This window comes from Microcaecilia unicolor, chromosome 9 (assembly GCF_901765095.1).
Source record: "Microcaecilia unicolor chromosome 9, aMicUni1.1, whole genome shotgun sequence".
NCBI classification, from domain to species: Eukaryota; Metazoa; Chordata; class Amphibia; order Gymnophiona; family Siphonopidae; genus Microcaecilia; species Microcaecilia unicolor.
In genome coordinates, this window is record NC_044039.1 from 201,996,172 (window position 1) to 202,019,393 (window position 23,222).

Genomic DNA, 23,222 nt, shown 5'->3' on the forward strand with positions numbered 1-23,222 from the left:
CTTTCTTTCTTCCGAAGCTGGTATCAGCATTTCATCTCAACCAATATGTGAAGCTTCTGTCCTTTCGCAGAGAGGACAAGGGGGGTAATTATTGTTCTTTGAAGCTTCTCGATGTTTGTAGAGTCCTCGTTAAATATCTGGAAATCACAAATGAGTTTTGCAAATCGGACAGACTATGTTTTTGGTAAACAGGCTTGGCCTTATGACTTCCAACTAAACAGTTGCTAGATGGCTGAAGGAGACTGTGTTGTCCGCTTATTTACTTGCAGGGAAGCATGCTCCTCAGTCCTTGTGGGCTCATTCTGCGAGACGTAGAGCAACATCCTTGGCTAAGACTACTTTACTTTCTCCGGCGGATATTTTCTAGGCGGTGACATGGTTGACGCTGTATACCTTTGCCAAGCACTACAGGTTGGATGTTGTGGCGCACTTGGAAGCCAGTTTTTAGGACTGCGGTCCTCAGGGTGGCAGTGCCAGGATGCCACCTACTCTAGGGATTGCTTTTGAAACTCCCACAGGTTTTGGAATAGTGGGAAGCTATGTAATGGAAGGAGAAATTAGGTCTTTCTGATAAATTTCTTTCCACTAGTCCTTCCTACTATTTCGGAGGCCCGCCCTAGGTTTCTGAAATGTTTAGTCACTGCAAAGAAATGGGTCAAATAACAACTGTCACCTTGCATGGTGCTTCCTGCTTATCTCTTGTTCTCTACAAGTTGTCCAGAGATGAGCGATGTCCACACATGCTTGTGGTTAGGTTTAGGTTAGTGAGTTGGTTAAGGTTGTTTGTTTATTCTGAGTTTCTCACTGCTTGTCTACATAAATACTGAGGAGCTGAACTGGATGCCAAGAGAGAGATGTCTCAGCTCAGTTTTCCATTCTCTATCTCCACCTGCTGGTTGAGGGACATAACTATCCCACAGGATTTGGAATAGTGGGAAGGACTAATGGAAAGAAAATTATCAGGTAAGACCTAATTTCTCCATAAGAACTTTATATTTGACTCTTCACCTCCTGATTTAATAGGTGGACTAGAAAGTAATTGGGCGTTGGTTCAAGCCGTGGAGAGTATTTTGGAGTAGGTTGGTTTTATGTTGTTAATTTTTGATTTTATGAGTATTTTTGTGTAAACAGTTTAGATTAGTCATGTATTTGTATTGTGTAGCCATATATAAGAAATTGAATGAACTTAAAAATTTGTATCCTGTAGTACAGTTGAACCCTTAGCCAGGGCCTGGAATGAACTGCTTAAAAGTGATAGGGCTTCCACCCCTACAAGAGCGTGTGAGCTATGAAGTGTGGAAAAAATGAACTGAAGGGAATAGGTTTATTAGAGTGGTGTGGGGATGCCTGTGCACACTCATGAGAAGCCAAAAGGCTTCTGTTCATCTTGGAGGAGCACTCTGGCACAATGGATCTGTCAGAAGACATCACTATCAAATGTGTCTGCAGTTTCCCTGCTTGTCTGCAGAGAGCATGTTTTACATGCAAAAAAATATATAGAATAAAAGAGTAGTTTTGGTAGACATTTTGCAATTGGTGGAGGATGGTTTTCCTTTTCATAAATTAAGGAAAAATGGAACTTACCAAATACTCACTTTATACATTACTTACAAGTACATCTCTGCTGGGAAACGTTGAAACAAAAAGATCACCAGAGCATTTAGTGGAATTAAGTGCATGACGATTTCCACTTTCTCCTCCATAAATTCAATAATCTGGTGTCAAGATACCTTATCAATGAAGGGTATTTTCCATTTGGATGATCTTGCAAGGTTATGGACATGGGACTTGAGGCTTGAGTATACAGCTGATAATTTGCAAAAAAAAATTGTGAGGAGTGGTATAGGTTTCTTTGAGTTTTCCATCTGTAGGGTAAAAGCCCAAGCCCAAGCCACAAGATAACTAGTGTATTAGAGATTGACTGGGTTATACCTGTGGTCCAACTGAGAGATCACCGAATCTGCAGTGCTTTGTGTTCCAGTACAAAATCCTGGCTGCTGTACTTTTGGGAAACATTTATTAAGATCATAGGCGCCCGGTATAAGAGGCTTGGGGAGGCTAAGCCTCCCCAGCCGCAAGCCCCAAGCGTCTCTCTATCTTATCACCCCCCCCCCCCCTGATGCCGCGTCCATCTATCCGTCTCACTCCCTACCTGCAGTGCAGTCCCTCTAATTCAGATCGCCGCTACTGGCAGGCTCTCATCCCGTCCCCCCCCCCGCCCGATGCAGTGTCTATCCTCCCTCTCACTCACTCCCTCCTCTAATTTGATTAGATCGCCCATCGTTACAGGTAGCAGCGGCACGCCAACATTGGACTACAGCTTGCTTCGGCCTGACGTGCCCCGCCTCCTCTCTCTGACCAGCCTTCCTTAGGATGCATCCAACCCTCGCGGAAGCAGGAAGTTTGGTTAGAGGAGGCGGGGCACGTCATGTCGTCAGGCCGAAGCAAGCTGTAGTCCAATGTTGGCGTGCCGCTACCTGCAGCGATGGGCGATCCAATCAAATTAGAGGAGGGAATGGGACATCTCCTTACAGTACCGCTACTGGTAGCAGCATCGGTGGTCAACTTCAAGGCAAGTAGAATGCAAGGGATCACTGGGCCATGGGTAGGGCGGGAAAGGCAAAGACACTAGAACCACGATGGGGGGAGGGGAGAGACAAGACCTGGCTGCAGGAACGCTGGAGGCTAGAGGGAAAGAGGTGCAGTGTAGGTGCTGCTCCCCTGGACCTTGGACAGATAGAAAGTGCTGTAGGGGGAGGGGAATAATAAATGTTGACCAGCTGGTGGGAGGGGGCAGAGAGGAGGAAGCTGGAATGGAACCGCTGGGGAAGGATTGAAGATCAAGATTGGTAAGTGTTCTCAGCTACAAATAAGAACTGTGCTGCAGGTTTTATTAAGTCAAAATAAAAAATAAATATTTTGTTTCATGCAGATCTCTTTTGTTTAAACATAACTAAATGGACTATAAGCCCCTAATGCAGTCCATTGGTTTTCTTTCTTGTGATGACTTATACTGTACCAAAGTTGAAAACTCTTATCTCTATCTAGTTGTTAGTAGAAGGAACTCATTGTGAACAGTATCCACCCGAATAGGTTGTTTTGTGGCTGTGCACGAGGAATTGTGATATTATGATCCCTTGTTTCATATTGTAAGCCACATTGAGCCTACTGCTATGTGGGAAAATGTGGGATACAAATGTAATAAATAAAAAATATTGTTGATGGTCTGTGTTTACCGTATACCCGGTGTATTGGTGTTTTAGGGTCTGCCCAGTGTAATATTTACAGTGCTGCCTTTTCATGCATAATGTTACTTGACTAATGTGACCATTTCATTTTGGGATTTTCAATGGATGGAAATAGCAGTGTTTAATAATTGATAACATTTTTGAATAGTATACATTGGTTAATATGTGCTTTGAACAACCACTTTATTCTTTGACATATGATACATATCTAATATCTAAATTTAATAAAAGGTATTAATTGGGATTATTTTACTTTTACTTATTTTTTTTTCCTGTGTGTTGTCAGACAATTATGGATATAAGCCCCACCCCTAACTCCGCCCCCTTTAGCCTCCCCAAACAGTTGGGCCACCAACCGCCTATGATTAAGATCTCACATCGCCTTTATATCATGAGAGAGCAAGAAGCTCTGGAACATTGTCAATTGCCTCCAGTATCAGAGGTTTAAGGGGACCTGGATACATACCTTTTGAGAGTGCCCAAAATGGGGTGATATCTGGCATCACATTATAAAGGTACTGGAACTTGTTATAGGAGTCAGATAACCCTGTTCTTATGAACTACAATGACTGGGGAACAAGATTTACCTCCAAGGTTGTCTTTGGTAAAAAAAAAAAAGTAGTTTGTTTTATATGCTATACCGGTAGTACATAAATCTATTTTACAAAAGTGGAAACAGGAGGAACCCCCAACTTTCCTTTTGTGGATGCATCTGTGGAACTTCGCCAGTTTCAGGTGCTTGACGCTATGTATGCCTAGGGTTACCATTTGGCTCAAGAAAGAGGGCACATTTATCCAGTCCGGGTTTTGATTCCATTGAAAGCAATGGAAGTAAAACCCAGACCGGCTCAATCTGTCCTCCTTTTTCTGGAGCCATATGGTAACCCTACCTCTGGAAAAGGTTTATTAGAACTTATAACTTAGAGCTAACAATAGGAAAGTTTATCCATGGTTCTTATTTACTGGGTCCCTAGGGAGAGGGTAAGGAACAGCTGTATGGATTTATATTAGGGCTGTACTGAACATTTATATTCGGCCGAATAGTGACTTAAATTCGAATATGAATAATCCGGGGCTCTACTCTGCTAAACCCTACTGAAATAAACACTTGATCTCTGACTTCATGTTCCTTCTTTTATTATTTATTATGTTAAAGCTCAGTGGCTATTATTCGTATTTGGCCAAATAATTTTTTTCATTGTTCGTATTTGGCTGAGTAGTAAAATATCCTGTTCAGTACATGTTTAATTTGTGTGAATGTTGTGGAATGCAAGTTGTGAAATTTGGGGTTCTAAGAATGAAACTCCAGTCATGGCTTGAGGAGCTGGATCTTCCTTGTTCAGATAAGAATACACTGACGGGGATTGTATGGTACTGCACTATAGATTAAGACTAAGGGGATCTTTTACTAAGGTGTGATAGCATTTTTAGCTAATGCTAAAAATCAGCTGGTGCTAAATGCTGAGACACCCATAAGAATATAATGGATGTCTCAGTGTTTAGTGCCAGGTGAAACGCTAGCACACCTTAGTAGAAGGAACCCCTAAGACTGTACTGGGTTAGACCAAAGGTCCATCAGGCCCGATATCGTGTTTCTAACAGTGGCTAATCTAAGTCACCAGTACCTGGTAGAGTGTCAAAATGTAGATACATTCCATGCTGCCTATCCCCAGGAGTAAGCAGTGGATTTTCCCATCTGTTTAAACCTTTTTTCAGCCCAGCTATACTTTTACCATATTCCCTGGCAGCGAATAGCAGAGCTTAGTAATTCATTGTGTGGAAAACATTCCATGTGGATATACATATGTAAAAAGTTTGTGCATTGTACCATTGTTTCTATATTTTTGTGATTTGTACATAGGCACCCCTGGGGACATAGTTTGCAAATGTATGCACATAGTTTATAAAATATGTTCCTACGCATATGGAGTACATGCACACATTTATACCTTAGAAGCAGCTGTAAATTTGTGTAAGGAGATGTATATGCAACTGGGAACCATTGTACAAGTCTATTTTGTAAAAGCAGATAAGCTCCTGCATTGTCTTGGCCTGGTTTGGACATTTCACATTTACCCCCTAATAGGGCAATTGTCTGAACTTTTTACATTGGTAAACAACTGTTTACCTGTGGAAAAAATCCCTTTGAAAATTGTCTGTCCCTCTCTCTGGTTAAAAGTACCTGCACTGGCCACAGTACCAATATATTTACCCTTTGGCAAAAAAGGTAAAGGGTAGTCAGGGAGGAAAAGTACAAATGGATCTTTCATTTTGAAAGACCATATGTGTTTTCCACAGATACATTTGTACCTGCTTTAAAGTAGCGTACTTTCTACCTGTTTGCCACAGCCACTGGGATTTTCAAAGGCAAAACCCAGGCACAGTGCTTCCCTTTGAATATAAGCCCGCCGTCCTGCAGCTAGTTCCAAATTTACCTCACAAACAGCTGCCTGCTCCCTGTAAAACTCCTGCACTTGGAAACCTTAATGCAAAAATAGCCAGTAAATGGAATACCTGATCACCATGAGTTTTGTGAAAATTCTATGGTTGCTAATAGTGTGGGTAATTTTCTATATTTTCTTTTTTTATTTCCCCCTTCAGTTCTAAGAAGAGTCAAAGTAACTTTTATAGATACTGTTTTGAGAATAGAACATGTGCTAGAAAATTCTAAAACTGGAACAGCACTTGAAATTCGAATTGGCAGGTAAGAGCTTTGAAAATAATGTTTTTGAAAAATGTGATAGTGCATCTTGAACATCTTGGTCCCAGGGAAAGACTGGATGATTCTGCCTGCTGGCCCAGAGGAGCAAAGCTTTTTAGTTCTAAGACTGAACTAGATTTGCTCAGTTTTCCAGTGCTGAAGGAATTTACCTTTTGTTTTCTTTCAGCATACCCAAAGGCTGGTGCATATGTCTTTTTTATGACATAGATTAATTCTTCCATCTTGTGGGATAATTTTCAAACTGTCGAAGCCTGTACATTTTACCCGTGGACTTTGCAACAATCTATGATGTTGAAAGTGTATGCGTGTTTTCACTTTGAAATTTCCTGTGGATGCAAATCATGGGCTCCTTATAATTTAGCACGTGTCTTAACATTTCTGGTATGACTGCAAACCTAAACTGTTTTTCTACAACAGAACAGTGTTCGCTGAAATTGTACACCTTTTGTAATTGAAGGGTTGATGGGCAGTGCAGTATGTCATGTTCCTTTGTAGTGGTACTTTTGGGCCTGATATTCAAAATGATTTAAACGTCCAGAAAAAGCTTCTGACTATTTAAATTGCCTGTCCAAGGCTAACCTGGCACTTTCAGTAGCTTTTAACCAGATAGTGCCACTGGAAATACCCGGTTAGCACTAAAGCTATTTTGGGGGCATTCCTGGGCTGCTTAGGGACCCTTTGCACCTGCTAACAGAATTAGCGCGTGCTAAATACTAAGAAGCCCATAAGTATAAAATGGGCTTCTTAGCATTTAGCGCTTGCTAAGCTTTAGTAAAAGGACTCTGTAGCCGGTTAAGTGCCGATATTCAGCACTTAAAAGGTTATGAAGAACCGCATAAATAGGACTACGTAAAACGCAGTGCTGTTTTTATGCGGTTCATCTTAGCTGATTGAGTGCTGAATATCACACTTAACGGTTATCTTTTAGCCAGCCCTCTGTACTGGCTAGAGCCCAGAAATGACCCAGCATTGAGTTTCTGTGTTTAATGCCGGTGTTGGTCAGTAAAATGCTGATTGCTGCCGGCTGAATATTGGGCCCTTTGCTCTTCTGTTGATTCTACCAAGAAGCTCTAAAAATAGTAATCAGAAGGGGGTTAGAGGTCATGAGTCCCATCAGTTGTGGATGGAGTCATTATGCTGGTGTACTGTATCACTGTTTTGACCCTTATCCAAGGAAAGAAGAGTAACTTAACTTTAAGGAAGAGAAGAATTTGTATGAGTGGCTGTGGTATGCATATTGGTTGCATCAACATTTCTGGGGAACTAAAATCCAGATAGGCAATTCTCTCCCCAGCTATTCAGATAAACATAAAGGAATCCTGTTCAGAAGGAAAGGATCCTCAGGAGCTTAACCGAGATTGGATAGCAGAGCCGGTAGTGGGAGGTGGGGCTGGAGGTTGGGAGGCGGGGATAGTGCGGGGCAGACTTATACGGTCTGTGCCAGAGCCGGTGGTTGGGAGGCGGGGCTAGTGCTCGGCAGACTTATACGGTCTGTGCCCTGAAGAGCACAGGTACAAATCAAAGTAGGGTATACACAAAAGTAGCACACATGAGTTGTCTTGTTGGGCAGACTGGATGGACCATGCAGGTCTTTTTCTGCCGTCATCTACTATGTTACTATGTATTCTGAAAGCCTAATTTATAAAAGCACATGATGCTTATGTTGCTTATGTTGCCTCAATAAAATAAATATTTAGACTGTTCACTTAGTCACTGTTTAATAAAATTGCCCCCATAATGTCAAAAGTGAATAAAACATATTGGGGTCCTTTTACTAAGTGGTGATAAGCACTATTGTGTGCTCCCCGCACAGCAAAATGGACTTCCGTGGGGCATGCTTAGGCATTATTATTATTAGCATTTGTATAGCGCTACCAGACACACGCAGCGCTGAACACCTGATACAAAGAGACAGTCCCTGCTCAAAAGAGCATCCTGCAGTGGTTCTGGAATCTGCGCGTGTTTCCCTGGCATGGTATTTTTTATTGCTGAGAGTGTGTTCTTTTTTTTGGGGGGGGGGGGGGGGGGGCAGAGAGCAGGCCTGCCCAGTGCTAATCAGTTGGTGTGGCTACATTGTTGCATACTAACCAATTGGCGCATGATTAATGTGTGAACCCTTTTTTCTTACTAAATAGGTGTCTGTAAGGGCTCATACGCTGATGACCACGCGCTAATTGGGAAATTAATGCATGGATATTAATTGAGGAAATGAAAACTCGGCCTTTTTATTTCTGCGCTAAAGGTGGTCGCAGTGTGTGGGAAACCCATGTGCTAGTCATAGCACAGGCCGTCTTTTAATGCAGCTTAGTAAAAGGGCACCATTTATTTGCTGTTTTTCATATGCTTATCAGCAATACATTTTAGCTGGCATATGGTTAAAAATATGCATATTTCTGTTCTCTGTGTTCACTTCCCTGAATTTTCAAAGCAAAACTACATGCACACTTCTGCATTGTAAATTACCCCCCAAAATCCCTGTGTTTACATTTATACCTGCTATTTGAGGCACACACATTTTCTGGCCTATAGTTTGTGCATGGTTTTGATTCTTCACAAATATGAATGTAAGAGGAACTCTTCTCTCCCCTCCCCCACCAACCTCAGGAATGCTTGAAATAATGGGTAAACTTTCTTATATACAGGCAGAGTATGTGTAAGTTTACCCTTCGTATTGAGCAGTCAATTTTGAAGCATTAAGCACTGCTTTACCTGTGGAAAAAAGTTTGAAAATTGTTTCTATGAAAATGCAATTCATTATCATTTATAGCCAATTAAAAAAATATTAGGCTAGTGAACTTGTCTACATACTGCAGTGAGTATGGGTTGTATTGCCATTGGTATTTCTTTACATTTTTAGTTTTGCTTTGTCTTTCAGAACCGTGTACTGTGATGAGACTGCAGATGAATGTTCTGGTATTAATGTGCATCAACCCACAGCTTTTGCTCACAAGTTAGTTGAACTTTTTGGAGTCTCTTTCTTCTGGGATGAATTTCCAGCCTCCACAAAATCTTCCCCACTGTTCTCCACGACACAAGTGGTAAGATTTAAAAAAATTGCAGGGCTTCACCAATAGACTGTGTAGTATTAATGTATATGCATTGTGCTAGTGTTCAGTGTTTAGGGGGAACTGGCCCACTTTTCTTTTGTTTTTTTTCTCTTTCTGTAAGTGAAATTTGTTGTCAGTTGCCATAGAAGGTTATGGTTTTGGAACTGAGTCTTTTCCAATAAAGATTTTGTCCCTAATAACAATAGGGGTGAGCCCACCTTGAGTAAGATCCAGTGTCAGTTTTAAATATAATTCCTTCTTCGTATTCGTTCTTTGTATTTTTTTTTTAAACTTGGCACTTTGTGTCTTCAATACTACCTCATAATTGAGGAGCCTGGTATCTCATGTGTCGCTATTATTTAAAATAATTCAAATTGAATTAAATAAAATACCAAGTTGCAGAGATGAACCTGAAATGATTTCATGTATAAGATAATAGGCACCGAGGGCCCCTTTCACTAAGCTGCGGTAAAATGGGTCTTGCGCTAGCGGCAGTGCGAGTTTTTGCAGCATGCAGAGTCCCCTTTTACCTCAGTAGGTAAAAAGGTGGAAAAAGAAATGGCCGTGCGATAAGTTTGCACTTGCCACGCGGTCATTTTGAGGGGAGCACTTACTGCCACCCATTGAGCTGGTGGTAAGGTCTCCTGCACTAACCCAGCAGTAACCCCCTGCAGGCATAATTTTTGAAAAATTCCAGCAGCGCCAGAAATGCCGCACACTGGGGGCGGAACTAGTGCCTCGGCCACGGTGAGCCAGCAGTAGTTCCGGATTGCTACGTGGGAATCTTTTAGTAAAATGACCCCTGAGTTTTTACCATCACAATACTGTTAAAAAGGAAGGGTTTTGATTAACATTTTTATAATAACCTGGTAGTTTTTGTAGAATCAGAGGCTCTTATATAATATATTACCGGAGTCCTTATGCAGAGATCCATGCATTTGCAAGGCAATACAGTACATTTTTCTGATTTAAAAAATGCAGTGAGGCCTTCAGCCTGACTGAGGAAATGCGACTGCAAGAATTGTTCAGGCAGAAGTGGACTGTACCTACAGATAATTTGAACTTTTTTTCTTCATGTTTTTGATCCCCTGAAATTTTCAGTAAAACGTTGAAGAATTGTAGTCCGATTGGTTGTGGGTACTGATTTGTTCAGTGTTCAAGTATGTAGTTCTGTATTAAATGTTCCAGATCTCTCAGACTGAGGAATCAGGGGGCAATTCTATAAAAAGGCACTTAGAATTTGACATCTAGAGGGCACATGGTAGGAGCCTGTTCTATAAAAGAAAGTAGTTGCCTGCTTTCCTTTCTAGAATACTAGCATAACCAGGTATGTAGGCATGTAGCATTTACACAGTAAGATAGTAGTTGATGGCAGATAAGGACCTGCATGGTCTATTCAGTCTGCCCAACATAGCATATGCTTTGCATTCTTTTGAAATTTGCACTCTTCTGCTTATGATTTCACGTGGGGTTTTATTATCACAAATGGGAACTATTTGATTCACAGTGATGGTCAAGAGGGTGATTTTAGAAAGACTTTCTGTGTATGAAACCCTGTTTTAACTATGTAAAAATTAGCTGTCATAAAGGTATACAGAGGAAGCTATCCTACAAACTCATTTTCCTTGGGATTCTATATATCATGCGGAAATCAAAGCGTATTCATAGCAAGCTAATCATCGCTGATAATTGGATGTTAAGCAATTAGCAGTAATTGGCAATAATTAGAATTTATACGAACTACTGTCAAGCGTATTCTGTAACATGGAGCAAATAAATTCTAAGTCACATAGTTGGAAAGTGGGCGTGGTTATGGCCATGTCATGGGCATTTCTAAAATATATGCGCATTGTTATAGAATACACTCGCTCCACAACTAATTTAGGCGTTGGGATTTACACCAGATTTTAGTTGGCATAAATGACCTTGACTAAATTTAGTTGCGTGGACCGGCGCTCGGCATATTCGATATACCATGTGGAAATTTAAGCCTATTCTATAAAATTTAGACATATTTTGGGGATTACGCCTAGGCATATCTGTTTTTCTGTGCAGAATTTTTATGCATCATATATAGAATCTAGCCCTTTATGTGTGACTAGAGTTGTTTTTCCTAGGAGCAGAGATTTGGGATTTGCACATTTACTTAGCAAATTGCAAAGTATATGTGCATAACTCGACAGATATGCTTGCGTGAATGTAGTCTGGTTGGGGATCAGGTATAAATATACACATGTGCCTTCCACTGCTGATTGCACATGTAAGCTGAGATTTTAGAAAGGAAACTATAAATGTATTTTTTTCTAGAATCTTTTAATTTTTACACATATACTATCCATACACATTTATACAGCCTGTTCTAAAATTGCCTCCTTAATTTATGAAAGTAATGACATTTTATTCATATATATTCTTTTATAGTGTATAGCAGATGAAGGAATAAATGTTGACATCTTTCTCTCATTTTATTTTAAAGGAGACTGAGCCAAAGCTTTCTCCAAGCTGGAATCCAAAAATTATATATGAACCTCACCCTCAGTTCATGAGAAATGTACCAGAAGTTGCACCATCCGGCCCAGTGCAGATAGGGAGCTTGATTGGCAGACTGGAGTTTGGCCTAACACTAAAGCAGAACGAAGTCATTCCTGGAGCCAAGGTTAGACAAGTTCTTTATTGATTGTGTACAGTAAAATATTGCCAGGTTTAGTGGGGGAGGGGAGGTATGTAGGTTTCTTATTTTTTTTTCTCCTCCTGTTTTCCCTTGACTCCAAAAGGGTTTGTTTTTTGAATATCTTGACAAGAATGAACCTTACTTTAAAGTCAGGTATGTTTTAATATGATCTCAGACTCTCAATTAGACTTCTGGTGCTATTTTGGTATTTTAGTTGTTTCAAAGCTCTTTCCTCTGCCCCTTCCTAGCTGATGGGGCATCTGATGCCCTATATTCTAGACTGAAAATTGAATTCTAGCCAGGCAGTTGTCTTAAAAATCACAAGTCTCAATGCAGTGAAACTAAAGGAAGGCGGTGGGACAACTCTCAGATAAAAATAATGATAAACAGTGCCAATAGAGTTAGACGACTAACTATAAATCATTTGTTATTAACTTCCACATGAAGGATGGCACTTGAAGAACTTGTGCATTTAATAGTCAGTAGTCTATACCATTGGGGACAAGGACTCCTGTAATGTCTTTTTATTAAATTTAAAACCTCCTTCCAAAATTTGTGGGCCTTAGGGCATTGCCACCAGGTATGTCGGAAGGTGCCCTGTTCCCCACAGTCCCTCCAGTATAATGGACTCGCTGTATTATATATCTTATGCAGTCGTTCAGGATTTTAGTACCAACGGTAGAGTATTTTGTAGTCATTCTTTACCAAATTACTTACTGTTGAGACTTGGAGATGCTGCTGCTATATATGCTCCCATTCTTTCTCAGTGTATTGCTTCCCCTCTTCTGCCTCCCAAATTACACAGTATTTGATTGGTGTTGCCCCCTGGGTGAGCAAAGCTAAATACAATCTTGAAATGGGTTCTCCGCCCACTGTTCTCCCAAAGGGCTAATTATAAGCAGGTTTTCTTCTGTTGTAGCTTAGCCAAGGTTTTGCGTTTTATAAAATCCTTGACTTGAACAGCTCATTCTGCCCAAGCCCATAGTCTTCTTGAAGATATGCGAAAGTTGTTACCTGTTCCTCCTCCATCAAGTTGTCTAATTAAGTCAGGCCCTTAGCCCTTCAGCTCTTATAGGTAGAACCAAACCTACCCAGGATGAAGGCCTTGTGCATATTGAATAGGAATTGACAGAAAGAAAGTTCTACCCTTCAAGAGGATGGAATGTTTCCTGTACCAAATATCTATAATTAAGTATAAATATGGGTCAGGCTGTTTCCTCAGTTGTTCAAGTTCTAGGGGCAGCCAGGCCAATGCTCATAAGGGGATCATGCCCACAAAATGTTGATCAATCAAAATCCAGCTCTTTGACACCTCCTCTGCCCAAGCTGCTATTGTTTTTAACTGCCCTGCTCTATATTAAAGTTGGAAATTGGGCACTGCCATCTTCCTTGAGCTCTGGGGCAATACAGCACCCCATGTTGCACCTCAGGGTTTTTTTTTTCTTCCAGATATATGCAAATACCTTTCTATTTAAATTCTGGAAGAACCTATTAGATAGTGGGATTGGCAGTTCAATGAATAAATAAATAGAGTAGTTTAGGGATCACCATCATTTTTATAGTATGGACTCTTCCAAACCAGGAAATATTCATCCCCCTCCCACCTCTGCAGTTTGTTGCATAAGGCCTCAAGGAGTGGAGGGTAATTAAGCCTAAACAGGTTTCCCGAAGAGTCCGATATATTAGCTCTCAAGTACCGAATAGAAGTGTTGAGCGCATTGGAGTGGATAGTGGCCTTTGTTGCTCACTTTCAGTATTATTTAAATTAATATTTAAAGTTTTTGATTTATAGAGGTTGATTTTAAAGCCAGATACAGCCATAGAAAGCGCCAAAGCCTGATCACCTGTGATAGAGAATCACTAGGTGCCCCTAAAGTAAATTGCACATCATCTGCAAATAACAAGATCTTCTGATTTTTATTCTCACGTGTAATCCCACTGATGTCTGGGTTGGAGTGAATGGACTGTCAAGAGGCTCCATAGTTAATACAAAAAGAAGAGAAGAGAGTGCCCTGTCTGGTTCCCCTTTCTAATTTAAAGCTGGTAGTGTAGGATCCATTAATTTGGAGACAGGCTAGTGGTGATCTGTAAATGTATTTTGCCCAATTCAAAAAACGCCCTTGGATACCTACTCTCTCAGGCAACCTAAAGTATAGGGCCTGTCGAAGGCTTTCTAAGCATCAGTGGTGAGGGCAATAGACAGTATGCCAGAATGACTGGCTTGCCAGATAAGGTGGAGAGTAAATTTTATGTTGTCAAATGTTTGGCGACCCACTTTTAACCCATCTGATTATCTTTATTAAGTGGGGCATTACTACTTGAAGATGCCTAGTTAATATTTTTGTGAAAATTTTATAGTCTGTTCCTAAAAAGCAAAATTGGGCAAAAGGAGCCACATTTCTTGGGATCCTTCCCTGGTTTATGAATAATTTTGATGCCAACTAGTTACCACGAGTTTGGCAAAGTAACATCCCAATCTATTGAGTTAAACATCAGAGTGTGAAGGTGAGCTAAATAGTTCCCAAAAATTTGTAAAGTTTATCTGTAAAGCCTTCTAATGCGGGGGCTTTCCAATGCGGTAGATCTTTGATGGCCCGTTGGGTTTCTTCCACTGAGATGGGGTGTGAAAGTTGCTCAGCCTCTCCCAGGGTTAGCCTAGGTAACTCAATAGCGTCTAAATATCTATTAATCCTAGTAGAACTGGCTCCCCTTTCAGGCTTGTATAGGGTTTTGTAAAAATCTAGACAGATCTGGCCAATTTTTTTGGCCATCCTGATGCGCATTGCCTTCACGGTCCTTTATGCTTAATATTTCATCCCCTTAAATTGTTTCCTAAGCATTTGCGCCAGTAAGCATCCCACTCTGTTCTGTGACTCAGAATAATGTTGTTGCAATTTTTGAAGAGTCTGAGTCTCATTTATTTCTTCTAATTGTAACTCTTTCAGCTGGACACACAAGGTATCCAGTAGTGCAGCTAGCCCGTTTGGGCCCCTCCCCTTCTTATAACATCTTACAGTGGTGAAATTCTGTTGGCGCAGGACACTCTCTCTGGATCGACTGTTTGCAATGAAAGGCTCCCAGTGAAATACTTTTACCTTGTATTACCACTTTTAATCCCGTCCTAAAATACTAGGGGTGACTTCTGGGGTGTCATTAAGCTGAAGGTACTTCCTGCAGATCTTTTTTCTAATTTCGCAACATTCTATGGCTCCAAAAAGAGGTTTTCATTAAGTCTCCACAATCGCTCTCCAGTAGGAGCAGCCCCCTCCTTCCACATAAGAATTATGGATGCATGGTCTAACTAAGTCTTGGGCTCGATTGCAACATTCTGCACTACATGTAAAATGCCTCATTCCAGAAACTATAGGTCTGTGCTTGAATAAGTGTGGTGTATTTTGAATAATAAGTGTAATCTTTACAGTTGGATAGACCTGTCTCCAAGCATCAATCAATGCCCACCTGTCCATCAGGGCCTTCAATTTGTTATGCTGTGAGCACGCATAATGCACATTTGGAACTGTATTATCTAAATCTGGGTGATGTTTGGCATTAAAATCCTCTTCAGTAATCAGATGACCTTCTGCATGCCTGCCTAACAAACACTCCACCTCATCAAAGGAGGGAGTCTGATCTAAATTGGGCACATAGATATTAACCAGGGTATATGTAGCTTGCCTGGATAACCACTTTCTCCACTGTCTTATCTCCCCTTCTTATCACATATAACTTCTTTAACTGTGGGGGAGACAGCGTTGGAGAATATTATTACCACCCCATTTGTTTTCGTTCCTTGTGAATTAGAAGCAAAGTATATATGTAGAAAGGTTTTGTGGGACAGGTATTGCTCAAGTGCATTTCTTAGATGAATCCCACACCCACCTGCAATAGAAGAGCTTCCTTAAAAAGAATCTGCCTCTTCTGGGATGAATTAAGCCCTTTTACATTAAGGGAAAATAAACTAAAAGTCATTCTTCAAGATAAATCAGGCATTTCTAATACCCACATGACATGCCCAATAGATTGAATACAGTGATGCAAGAATCCCTGCCACTTAGAATTAATATATTTCCTCTGCAACAATATTATACCTATGTATAACATTTCCAAGATATCCCATTCTTTTTATGTATCCCCCTTCCACAAACCCCCTATCTCATCCCTCCCCAGTTCCAACATCCTGCCCTTCTCCCTTCTAAGCAGATCCCTCCTGAAAAAGAAGTGGACCCCACTCTTTTCTCCCCCTCTTGCCCCACACTATACAATGAAGGCCGAGAAACAAGATTATAGGTAACATAGTGACATGTAATTGAACCTTCTACAAGGAGCATTTCCTAAACTCTAGGATAGTGTCATAATTTTATTTATTTATTCATTCATTCATTCAAAACTTACCATACTACTTTAACTGACAAGCAGGACCGAGCAGTTTGCATTCTAAAACAGAAACAAAAGGAACTACAATATTGTGATAGGAAAGAAAAACTTATAGCCAGACATAAGAGGTTCAGCTATTAGCATAAGGTGCTGTCCATTGTGACCCAACCCAACTCGGGTTCCATAGGCCTGCTGAAAAAGCCATGTTCTGATGGCAGATTTAAAGCATACCAGGGATAGCGTGCCTCATATAACCAGTGGGAGCAAGTTCCAGAGGGCTGGAGCAGTAAAATAAAAGCCACTGTGCTTTGTAGACTCAAGTTGAGCGGACCGAAGTCCTACCAAGACCATACGATGGTCATTAAGTGATCTAAGTGTAGGGAATGGCCAGGGTGGAAAGATATGATGGGCCCCCATTCTAAATGCTTTAAAAGCAAGGAGCAAGATCTTAAACACTCGGAATTCTACAGGAAGCCAGTGGTGACTTTTAAGCATGGAACCTGAGTTGGGTTGGGTCACACTGGACAGCACCTTATGCATGACACAGTAAGAGAATGGCCATATTTTACAGAGTCTAAATCTTCTTGAAAAGTATTGTAGTTATTCCTGAGTAAATAATATTCTCTGAGGACAAGCAGGACATTGATTCTCACATATGTGTGACATCACCTGATGGAGCCCAGTGTGGATGCTGCCCGACATGTGAGTGTGGTACCAGCATCCATTCATTTTCTGCAGAGTAGAGAGGTTGCATCTGTTATTTCTCAGTGCATCAAATGTTTTTTTTGTGATGCCTTCCCTTGCTGGTTTTTGCACTACTTCACTGTTTTTTTAAATTTTCTCTACTTCTTACATATGGACTTGGGGAAAATCCACTTCTTATTTCTGGGATAAACAGCATAAAATGTATAAAGCTTTTTTGGGATCTTGCCAGGTATTTGTGACCTGGATTGGCCACTGTTGGAAACGGGATGCTGGGCTTGATGGACCTTTGGTCTGTCCCATTGTGGCACTACTTATGTACTTCCGTGTGTGTCCTAGGGAGTTTTGTGTGTTTCTGTCATTTAAAACATTTTTCGGCCCTAAAGCCTTCTTGGGCCCAGGTTGCACCAACTGTTTTTGGGCGTATTTTAACTTTACTTTCCTCTCCCATTGAGCCCTTTGATTTGGGCCGTTTTCCACAATTTGTCCCAGAAGGTACTGAGCAGCTTAGTGCATTAGGGTTATTTCAGGCACTGACCGCCGTAACTGGTATATCCAGTGCTTGGGACCGGACTGCAGAGGTCTTAATCGTATTCTCTATCAGTGTATACAGAAGAGAACCCAAAAGAGCCTAGGAAGTTCACTCTGAAGATCTTTTGGCGCTCAGGCTGGTCCTTCGACGTTGGCATTGGTGACATCAGGCCTGATAGCTGTTCATTCTGCTCCAGACACAGGTACTGTGGGCACCGGCATCAGCATTGACATCGACTGCTGAACTGGCACCCCAAGACCAGTCGGCATCGGGCTCAACACTGTGGAGACATGCATTCCACTTGTCAGTACCACAGTTATCCAAAGACCAGCACTGTACAACTGCAAAGAAGTATCGACATGGCTTACCTTTGACACACGGTACCGAGAGCTCCAGAACATTGGCAATGCCAGTTTCCAAAAGGCATTGGCACTGAGAGGATCACTTTTCTTCCTTGGTGACGGTGCTGGCCTGCCGGTGCCCTCCAGCTATGACCTGGCTCCTTTAGCACCAACAGATCTGCAGGCTGTCTCTGCACCAGCACCCCAGTCTTGACACATGCTTTCACTTCATGAGGAGATCTGATCCATGTTCAAGGAGGACTTGGGGGGGGGGGGGCGGCTTCTGCAGATGCAGATTGCTAAGGTGCTTGTGCCAGCCGCTGCACAATCCCATGTGACCGAGGAGACCTAGTCTAGGGACAGGTCCCAAACATTGCAGAGTGCTTAGGCATCAAGGACACTTGTGCTAGCCACAACACAATCCAATGTGCCTGAGGAGGCCCAGTCTAGGAAGAAGTCCCGGACACTGATCCCACATTGAGTGTTGGGGTTGATGTGGACCTTCTTGGTGCAGCCCTTGATGTCAGGGGACGATATTACTCTAAGGTCAGCAGGTAGACCTGTAGCTCGATACTCTTTGATGCATGGCCATTAGTCTGGCAGGCAAAACCCAGACTCATATTTCTCATGATGGGTACTTTGCAGAATCTGATTCAGACCTTTCTTGGGAGTCTGAAGGCAGAGGAGTCCTATGATATGCCATCTGACCCCTCCCCGCCACAAGAAAGCTGTAAATCTCCTTCTGAGGGCATATTTTTTCATGGGCTTTGTGCAAGAAATGGCGGTGGACATTTCTTACAAATTGGAGACTGAGGGTGAGATTAGAACTGAGTTGCGCACTGTTCTATATGAATCTTCACCTAGGTGCCTCTGTCTGTCCAAGTGGCACCTCATAAAATACACACTTTGTACAGGAGCTGGAAAGGCCCAGTTATCACACCACTCCTTGGTGGTTGAGTCTGGAGTTAGACATCTCATATCTCTGCTCTTCCAGGCAAGGTGGGCCAAATCCTGGACTATTTGGAAGACAGCTTTATTGGGCTTTTATACTTGTCAATCACATTCAGATCTACCCGCTCTACACTCCTGTCTACTTGAGGTGTACACTGTATTGTTCACAGACTATCCCCCCTATGGTTAAAGCTGCTTAGTTTGCAAGCTGAGCAAGAAAGTATCTGGCAGGAGGCACCTTTGATGCTTTTGACATCAGATCCAGGCCTTTTCCTCTGAGTGTGGATATGCACAGGTTTTCCTATCTGCACATCTTGGATTTTGCTGTTCCCTGCTGAGGAGATAGTCTTTTGGGGGCAAGTTGGAAGAGATCGCTGACTTCATTAAGAATCACACAGACACCATAACCTCCCTCATGGTCTCATCCAGTTGTGTCCTTCTCTTCTTGGGGATCTTTGGGCAGGCCTAGAAACAGTAGCTACTATTCTCGCGGGCTTATCAGTCGTAGCAGGGAACGAGCTTTATACTGCCTCCTGGAGAATATAGCTGCCATTGAAGTAGTAGTCCTGGATGACCAGTCAGTAAGGGGAAAGTTTAATATTTTTCCAGGATATGTGGCCCTTTGTAACCTCTGACTGCTGGGTTCTTCAAATTGTCCAGCTCGGTTATGCTGTGAATTGGCAAAGATGACCACCAACTTGCCTACCAAGCGAGTCATACCTCAGCCCTCTACAAAAGAAGTACTTGCAGAGCAGCTCTTCTCCCTTCTGCAAGCCAATGCAGTTGAACACATTCCACAAGGGCAGGAAGGAACTGGATTCTATTCCAGGTACTTCCTTGTGACAAAGAAAATTGGGGGAGGTGGAGGGTGGATTTCATCCCATCTTGGGCCTCAGGGCCCTGAGCAAATATATAGTCAAAGAGAACTTCAGCATGATTTCCCTGGGCATTTTTCTTCAAGCAGGTTTTTTGAGGGTTAGGGAGGGGATGTTGCTAGCTGGATACCCTACCAGGATTGGCACTATCGATTTCTTTTAACCATTCCTCTCCTCCCTTGTTCTTTTCTTTCTTCATCCTGAATATTATTATTATATTTTTTTATTGGAACCGTTTTGCTGCATGAATAAAAAGGTGGTATAATAAGCATTAAAAAAAAAAAAAGTAGGGCTCCAAAAGCCTCACCTCAAGTGATGTGCCCCTAAATTATGGAATAGCCTAACATCTGGAAGCTTTCTGTCTGACCTTCACAAGCCTAACCTTCTTCAGAGAAGGTTCCATCAATAAGAAACCCTGGTAGGAGTGGGAAAGGGGAATGGGACTTGATATACCACCTTTCTGAGGTTTTTGCAACTACATTCAAAGCGGTTTACATATATTCAGGTATGTATTTTGTACCAGGGGCAATGGAGGGTTAAGTGACTTGCCCAGAGTCACAAGGAGCTGCAGTGGGAATCAAACTCAGTTCCCCAGGATCAAAGTCCACTGCACTAACCACTAGGCTACTCCTCCACTCTAGCAGTATAACAAACTTTTCAAATACCTTCAAATATCCCTTAAAACTCTGAAACCCAAATAGGGGACCTTAAAACATATTCTGCATTCCATTGGGAGCAAATGGAATGCTGCAAGCACCTTGGACAAATGCTATCTCAGCCCACATCATATAACAACTTGTGCCACTGGATTTTGATCGATTTTTAATACACACTTAAGAAGACCAGGTAAAAAAGAGCATTATAGTAGACCAGTTGTTTTTGATTATTTGTCACTTGTATTTCCTTGTTGTTTGATTCAGTTCTCCAGAGTTTTTTTCCCCTAGTTTTGATCAGAGAGTTGTGATTGTTGTCTTAGTCCACTTGGATATGTGGAAATAAGGGTCAGCAACTAAGTTGTAGATGATTCATTAAACCAGTCCAATAAAAAGGTATCTTTAACAGTCTTTCAAGTTATCCCGTCTTCATCATGTTAGAAGAGAGGATAACTCTTGAAAGCTGGTCAAAGATACCTTTTTACTGGACTGATTTAATGTATCACCTACAGCTTGGTTGTTGACCCTTATCTCCTCATTCTCTTGTAGTGCAATTTTTCTACCTTAATTAACCCATCAATGCTGCTTTTTAGCATTCTGAAATTGGTCAAGTTTCCTTAGCTTATGTACCTTCCTCCCAAGGCCTGTAAGCAATGCTTTTGTGATGTTTGATGAAACAGTACAAGTACCTTTGCTCATTTTATTCACCTATGATTGTTTTTCCAAGGGAGTAACACAATATGTTTTTACTAATTGTGCTTCCTTATTGTGGACTGCAGCACAAGAATGTCTGTATAGGGGAATATACTGTTCTGACTATACATCAATGTCTTTAGCCTAGAGAGAATTTAATATCTTCACAATTTATGGTTAAAGATAAATTTATTCGATGAAATGATTTAATGCAAATTATCTGTAAAGGTTATCTATTTTTTTTTCTTTCAGCTTGATGTAGATGGACATGTAGACTCTTTTCATCTTTTCCTGTCACCACGGCAGGTGCATCTGCTGTTGGACATGTTAGCAGCTATTGCTGGACCAGGCAAGTAGTAAACTCGGTGTGGGGTGAATATTGAGGGCCTGATATTCAACGTGATTAAGGGGAAAGGAAAGGCTCCTGCCTGCTTAAATCACATCCAGTGGGCCAGCCACCAGTATTGAGTGGCATTAAACCGGGCAGTGCTGCTGAATATTGGCACTAACTAGTCATCTTGAAATTGAGCAGGCGAGGGCATTACAGGAGCGGAGACCAGGAGGAGCCAGCAGTTATGTAGGTGCCGCCAATATTCGGTGCTGGTGCCCGCATAGCTACGCAAACAAATAGGACAGCACAAAAAGCAGCCCAATGTCTGCTTAGCTATGTAGGTGCCGGCACTGAATATTGGTCGGAAACTGCATAGCGTCTGGATTACGACCTATATCTCTCGCATCATTCTCCCCTCCCTCCTGACTCCCCCCCCCCTTTTCCCAGACCCCTGAAGCATCATAGCCCCTCCCCCGTCCCAACATGACCTAGCACCCCCCCCCCCCCCCCGACCAAAGGTGCCCCCCTTCATCCCAGTAGGTCCCCTGGGTCTACCCGACCTGGTGGTCCAGTGGTTAGGGCAGGCCCTTCCACAAACAGGAAATGAGGGCGGGACCAGAGGCAGAGCTGAAACAGAAGCGAAGGCAGTGTGAAGCGCCGTGCCTGCTCGACTTCACTGTTGCCGGCGGACCAGGAGGTAAGAAGTTTTAAATAACAGCTGGCACTTATGAAGGGGAGGGGCTGCTGCACACGTCCTGCTTCCACTCGGAGGGCACAGAGAGGGACGGAGGTGCGGGGCGGTGGAACTCGGAGGAGAGACAGCTGGCACTTACGAAGGGGAGGGGCAGCCGCACACTTCCTGCTTCCACTCGGAGGGCACAGAGAGAGGGAAGGAGGCGCGGGGCGGTGGAATTCGGAGGAGAAGGGGGGGCGTGGAACTCAGACGGGAGTGGAAGAAGGGAGGGAGGGAGCCTTGGAACTCGGAGGGGAGGGGGCTGGAATGGGGATGTGATTCTGTACTGACCTCCGGTGGCTGGTGCTGGCTTCCCTTCCCAGGTCGTCGTTGCACTCGGAGGGGACAGAGAGAGAGACCTCCGGTGGCTGGTGCTGGCTTCCCTTCCCTCTCACTTCCCATTGGTCCGCTCTGTGACATCATCCCTAGGGCGTGCCAATGGGAAGTATGTTACGAACCCAGACATCCAGACGGAGGTGCAAATTATTACATTATATAGGATAGGATGCCCTTGGAGTCTGGATTTTGAGATATGAAATGTGGACTAGTTATGACTTGTAAGTGTTATAAACAATCATTTGTTCTAATTTGAAAATACTTTCACCATCTTCAGATGGTATTAGAAATTACTTTTCAGATTTTGACTCGGCATTCAGTTTGTATGCTGGCTGCTGTTCATGAGATGGTATGAGATTGGAGTTGGGAAGGAGAGAACAGGAGCAAAACACTGATTGTGAATGATATTTTTGTTTCTGTTTAGAGAACTCCAGCAGGATTGCTTTGTCAAATAAAGAGAGAAAGAACCGACCTATGCAGCAGGAGGACGAGTACCGCATTCAGATGGAGCTAAAACGTTGCTTGAGAAAAGAGTCTTTGTCTGGGAGAACGTCATCTGAGCAGAGCTTCTATGAAACGGAGACTGCGAGAACTCCCTCCAGCCGTGGTGAGTGAGAAATCAGGCTGATGGCTGTGTTTTTAGTCATAGGTTTATATACTCACTCTTTACTGTTTTATAAACTTGCATTATCTAGCATTAGTTGCCACTTTTGAACCCTGGCCTGGTTTGATTGGCTTAGACTAGTCCGCTTTTGATATTTTTATTTATTACTATGATACTTTGTCTTAATATGCTTCATATTGTGCTGTTTTATGTGTTTCAAATTATTGTACATTGTGACACTATACTACAGGGTAACTATACAGCTGCCTGCATTAGTGAAAAGTATTCTTTTTTTTTTTTCATGCTATTGGCTCTAGTGTACTTTTGCTTTGAAAATTACCCCAGATAACTGTGTGCACACATTTAGTTGCATGCATTAGAACTTTCACAAGTATACACATCCCTGTGA

At 42.2% G+C, this 23,222-nt stretch overlaps 1 protein-coding gene across 3 annotated transcripts in view; it reads left to right on the plus strand.

Moving 5' to 3' along the window:
* ATG2B (autophagy related 2B) overlaps window positions 1-23,222 on the plus strand; it is a 194,844-nt gene that overhangs the window by 23,928 nt on the left and 147,694 nt on the right. For all 3 annotated transcript variants that reach the window (XM_030214373.1, XM_030214374.1, XM_030214375.1), the window contains exons 4-8: window positions 5,850-5,952; window positions 8,846-9,008; window positions 11,494-11,673; window positions 21,062-21,158; window positions 22,634-22,816. In XM_030214373.1, the coding sequence (XP_030070233.1) occupies window positions 5,850-5,952; window positions 8,846-9,008; window positions 11,494-11,673; window positions 21,062-21,158; window positions 22,634-22,816 (726 nt within the window). The remainder of the gene's footprint in view (window positions 1-5,849; window positions 5,953-8,845; window positions 9,009-11,493; window positions 11,674-21,061; window positions 21,159-22,633; window positions 22,817-23,222) is intronic.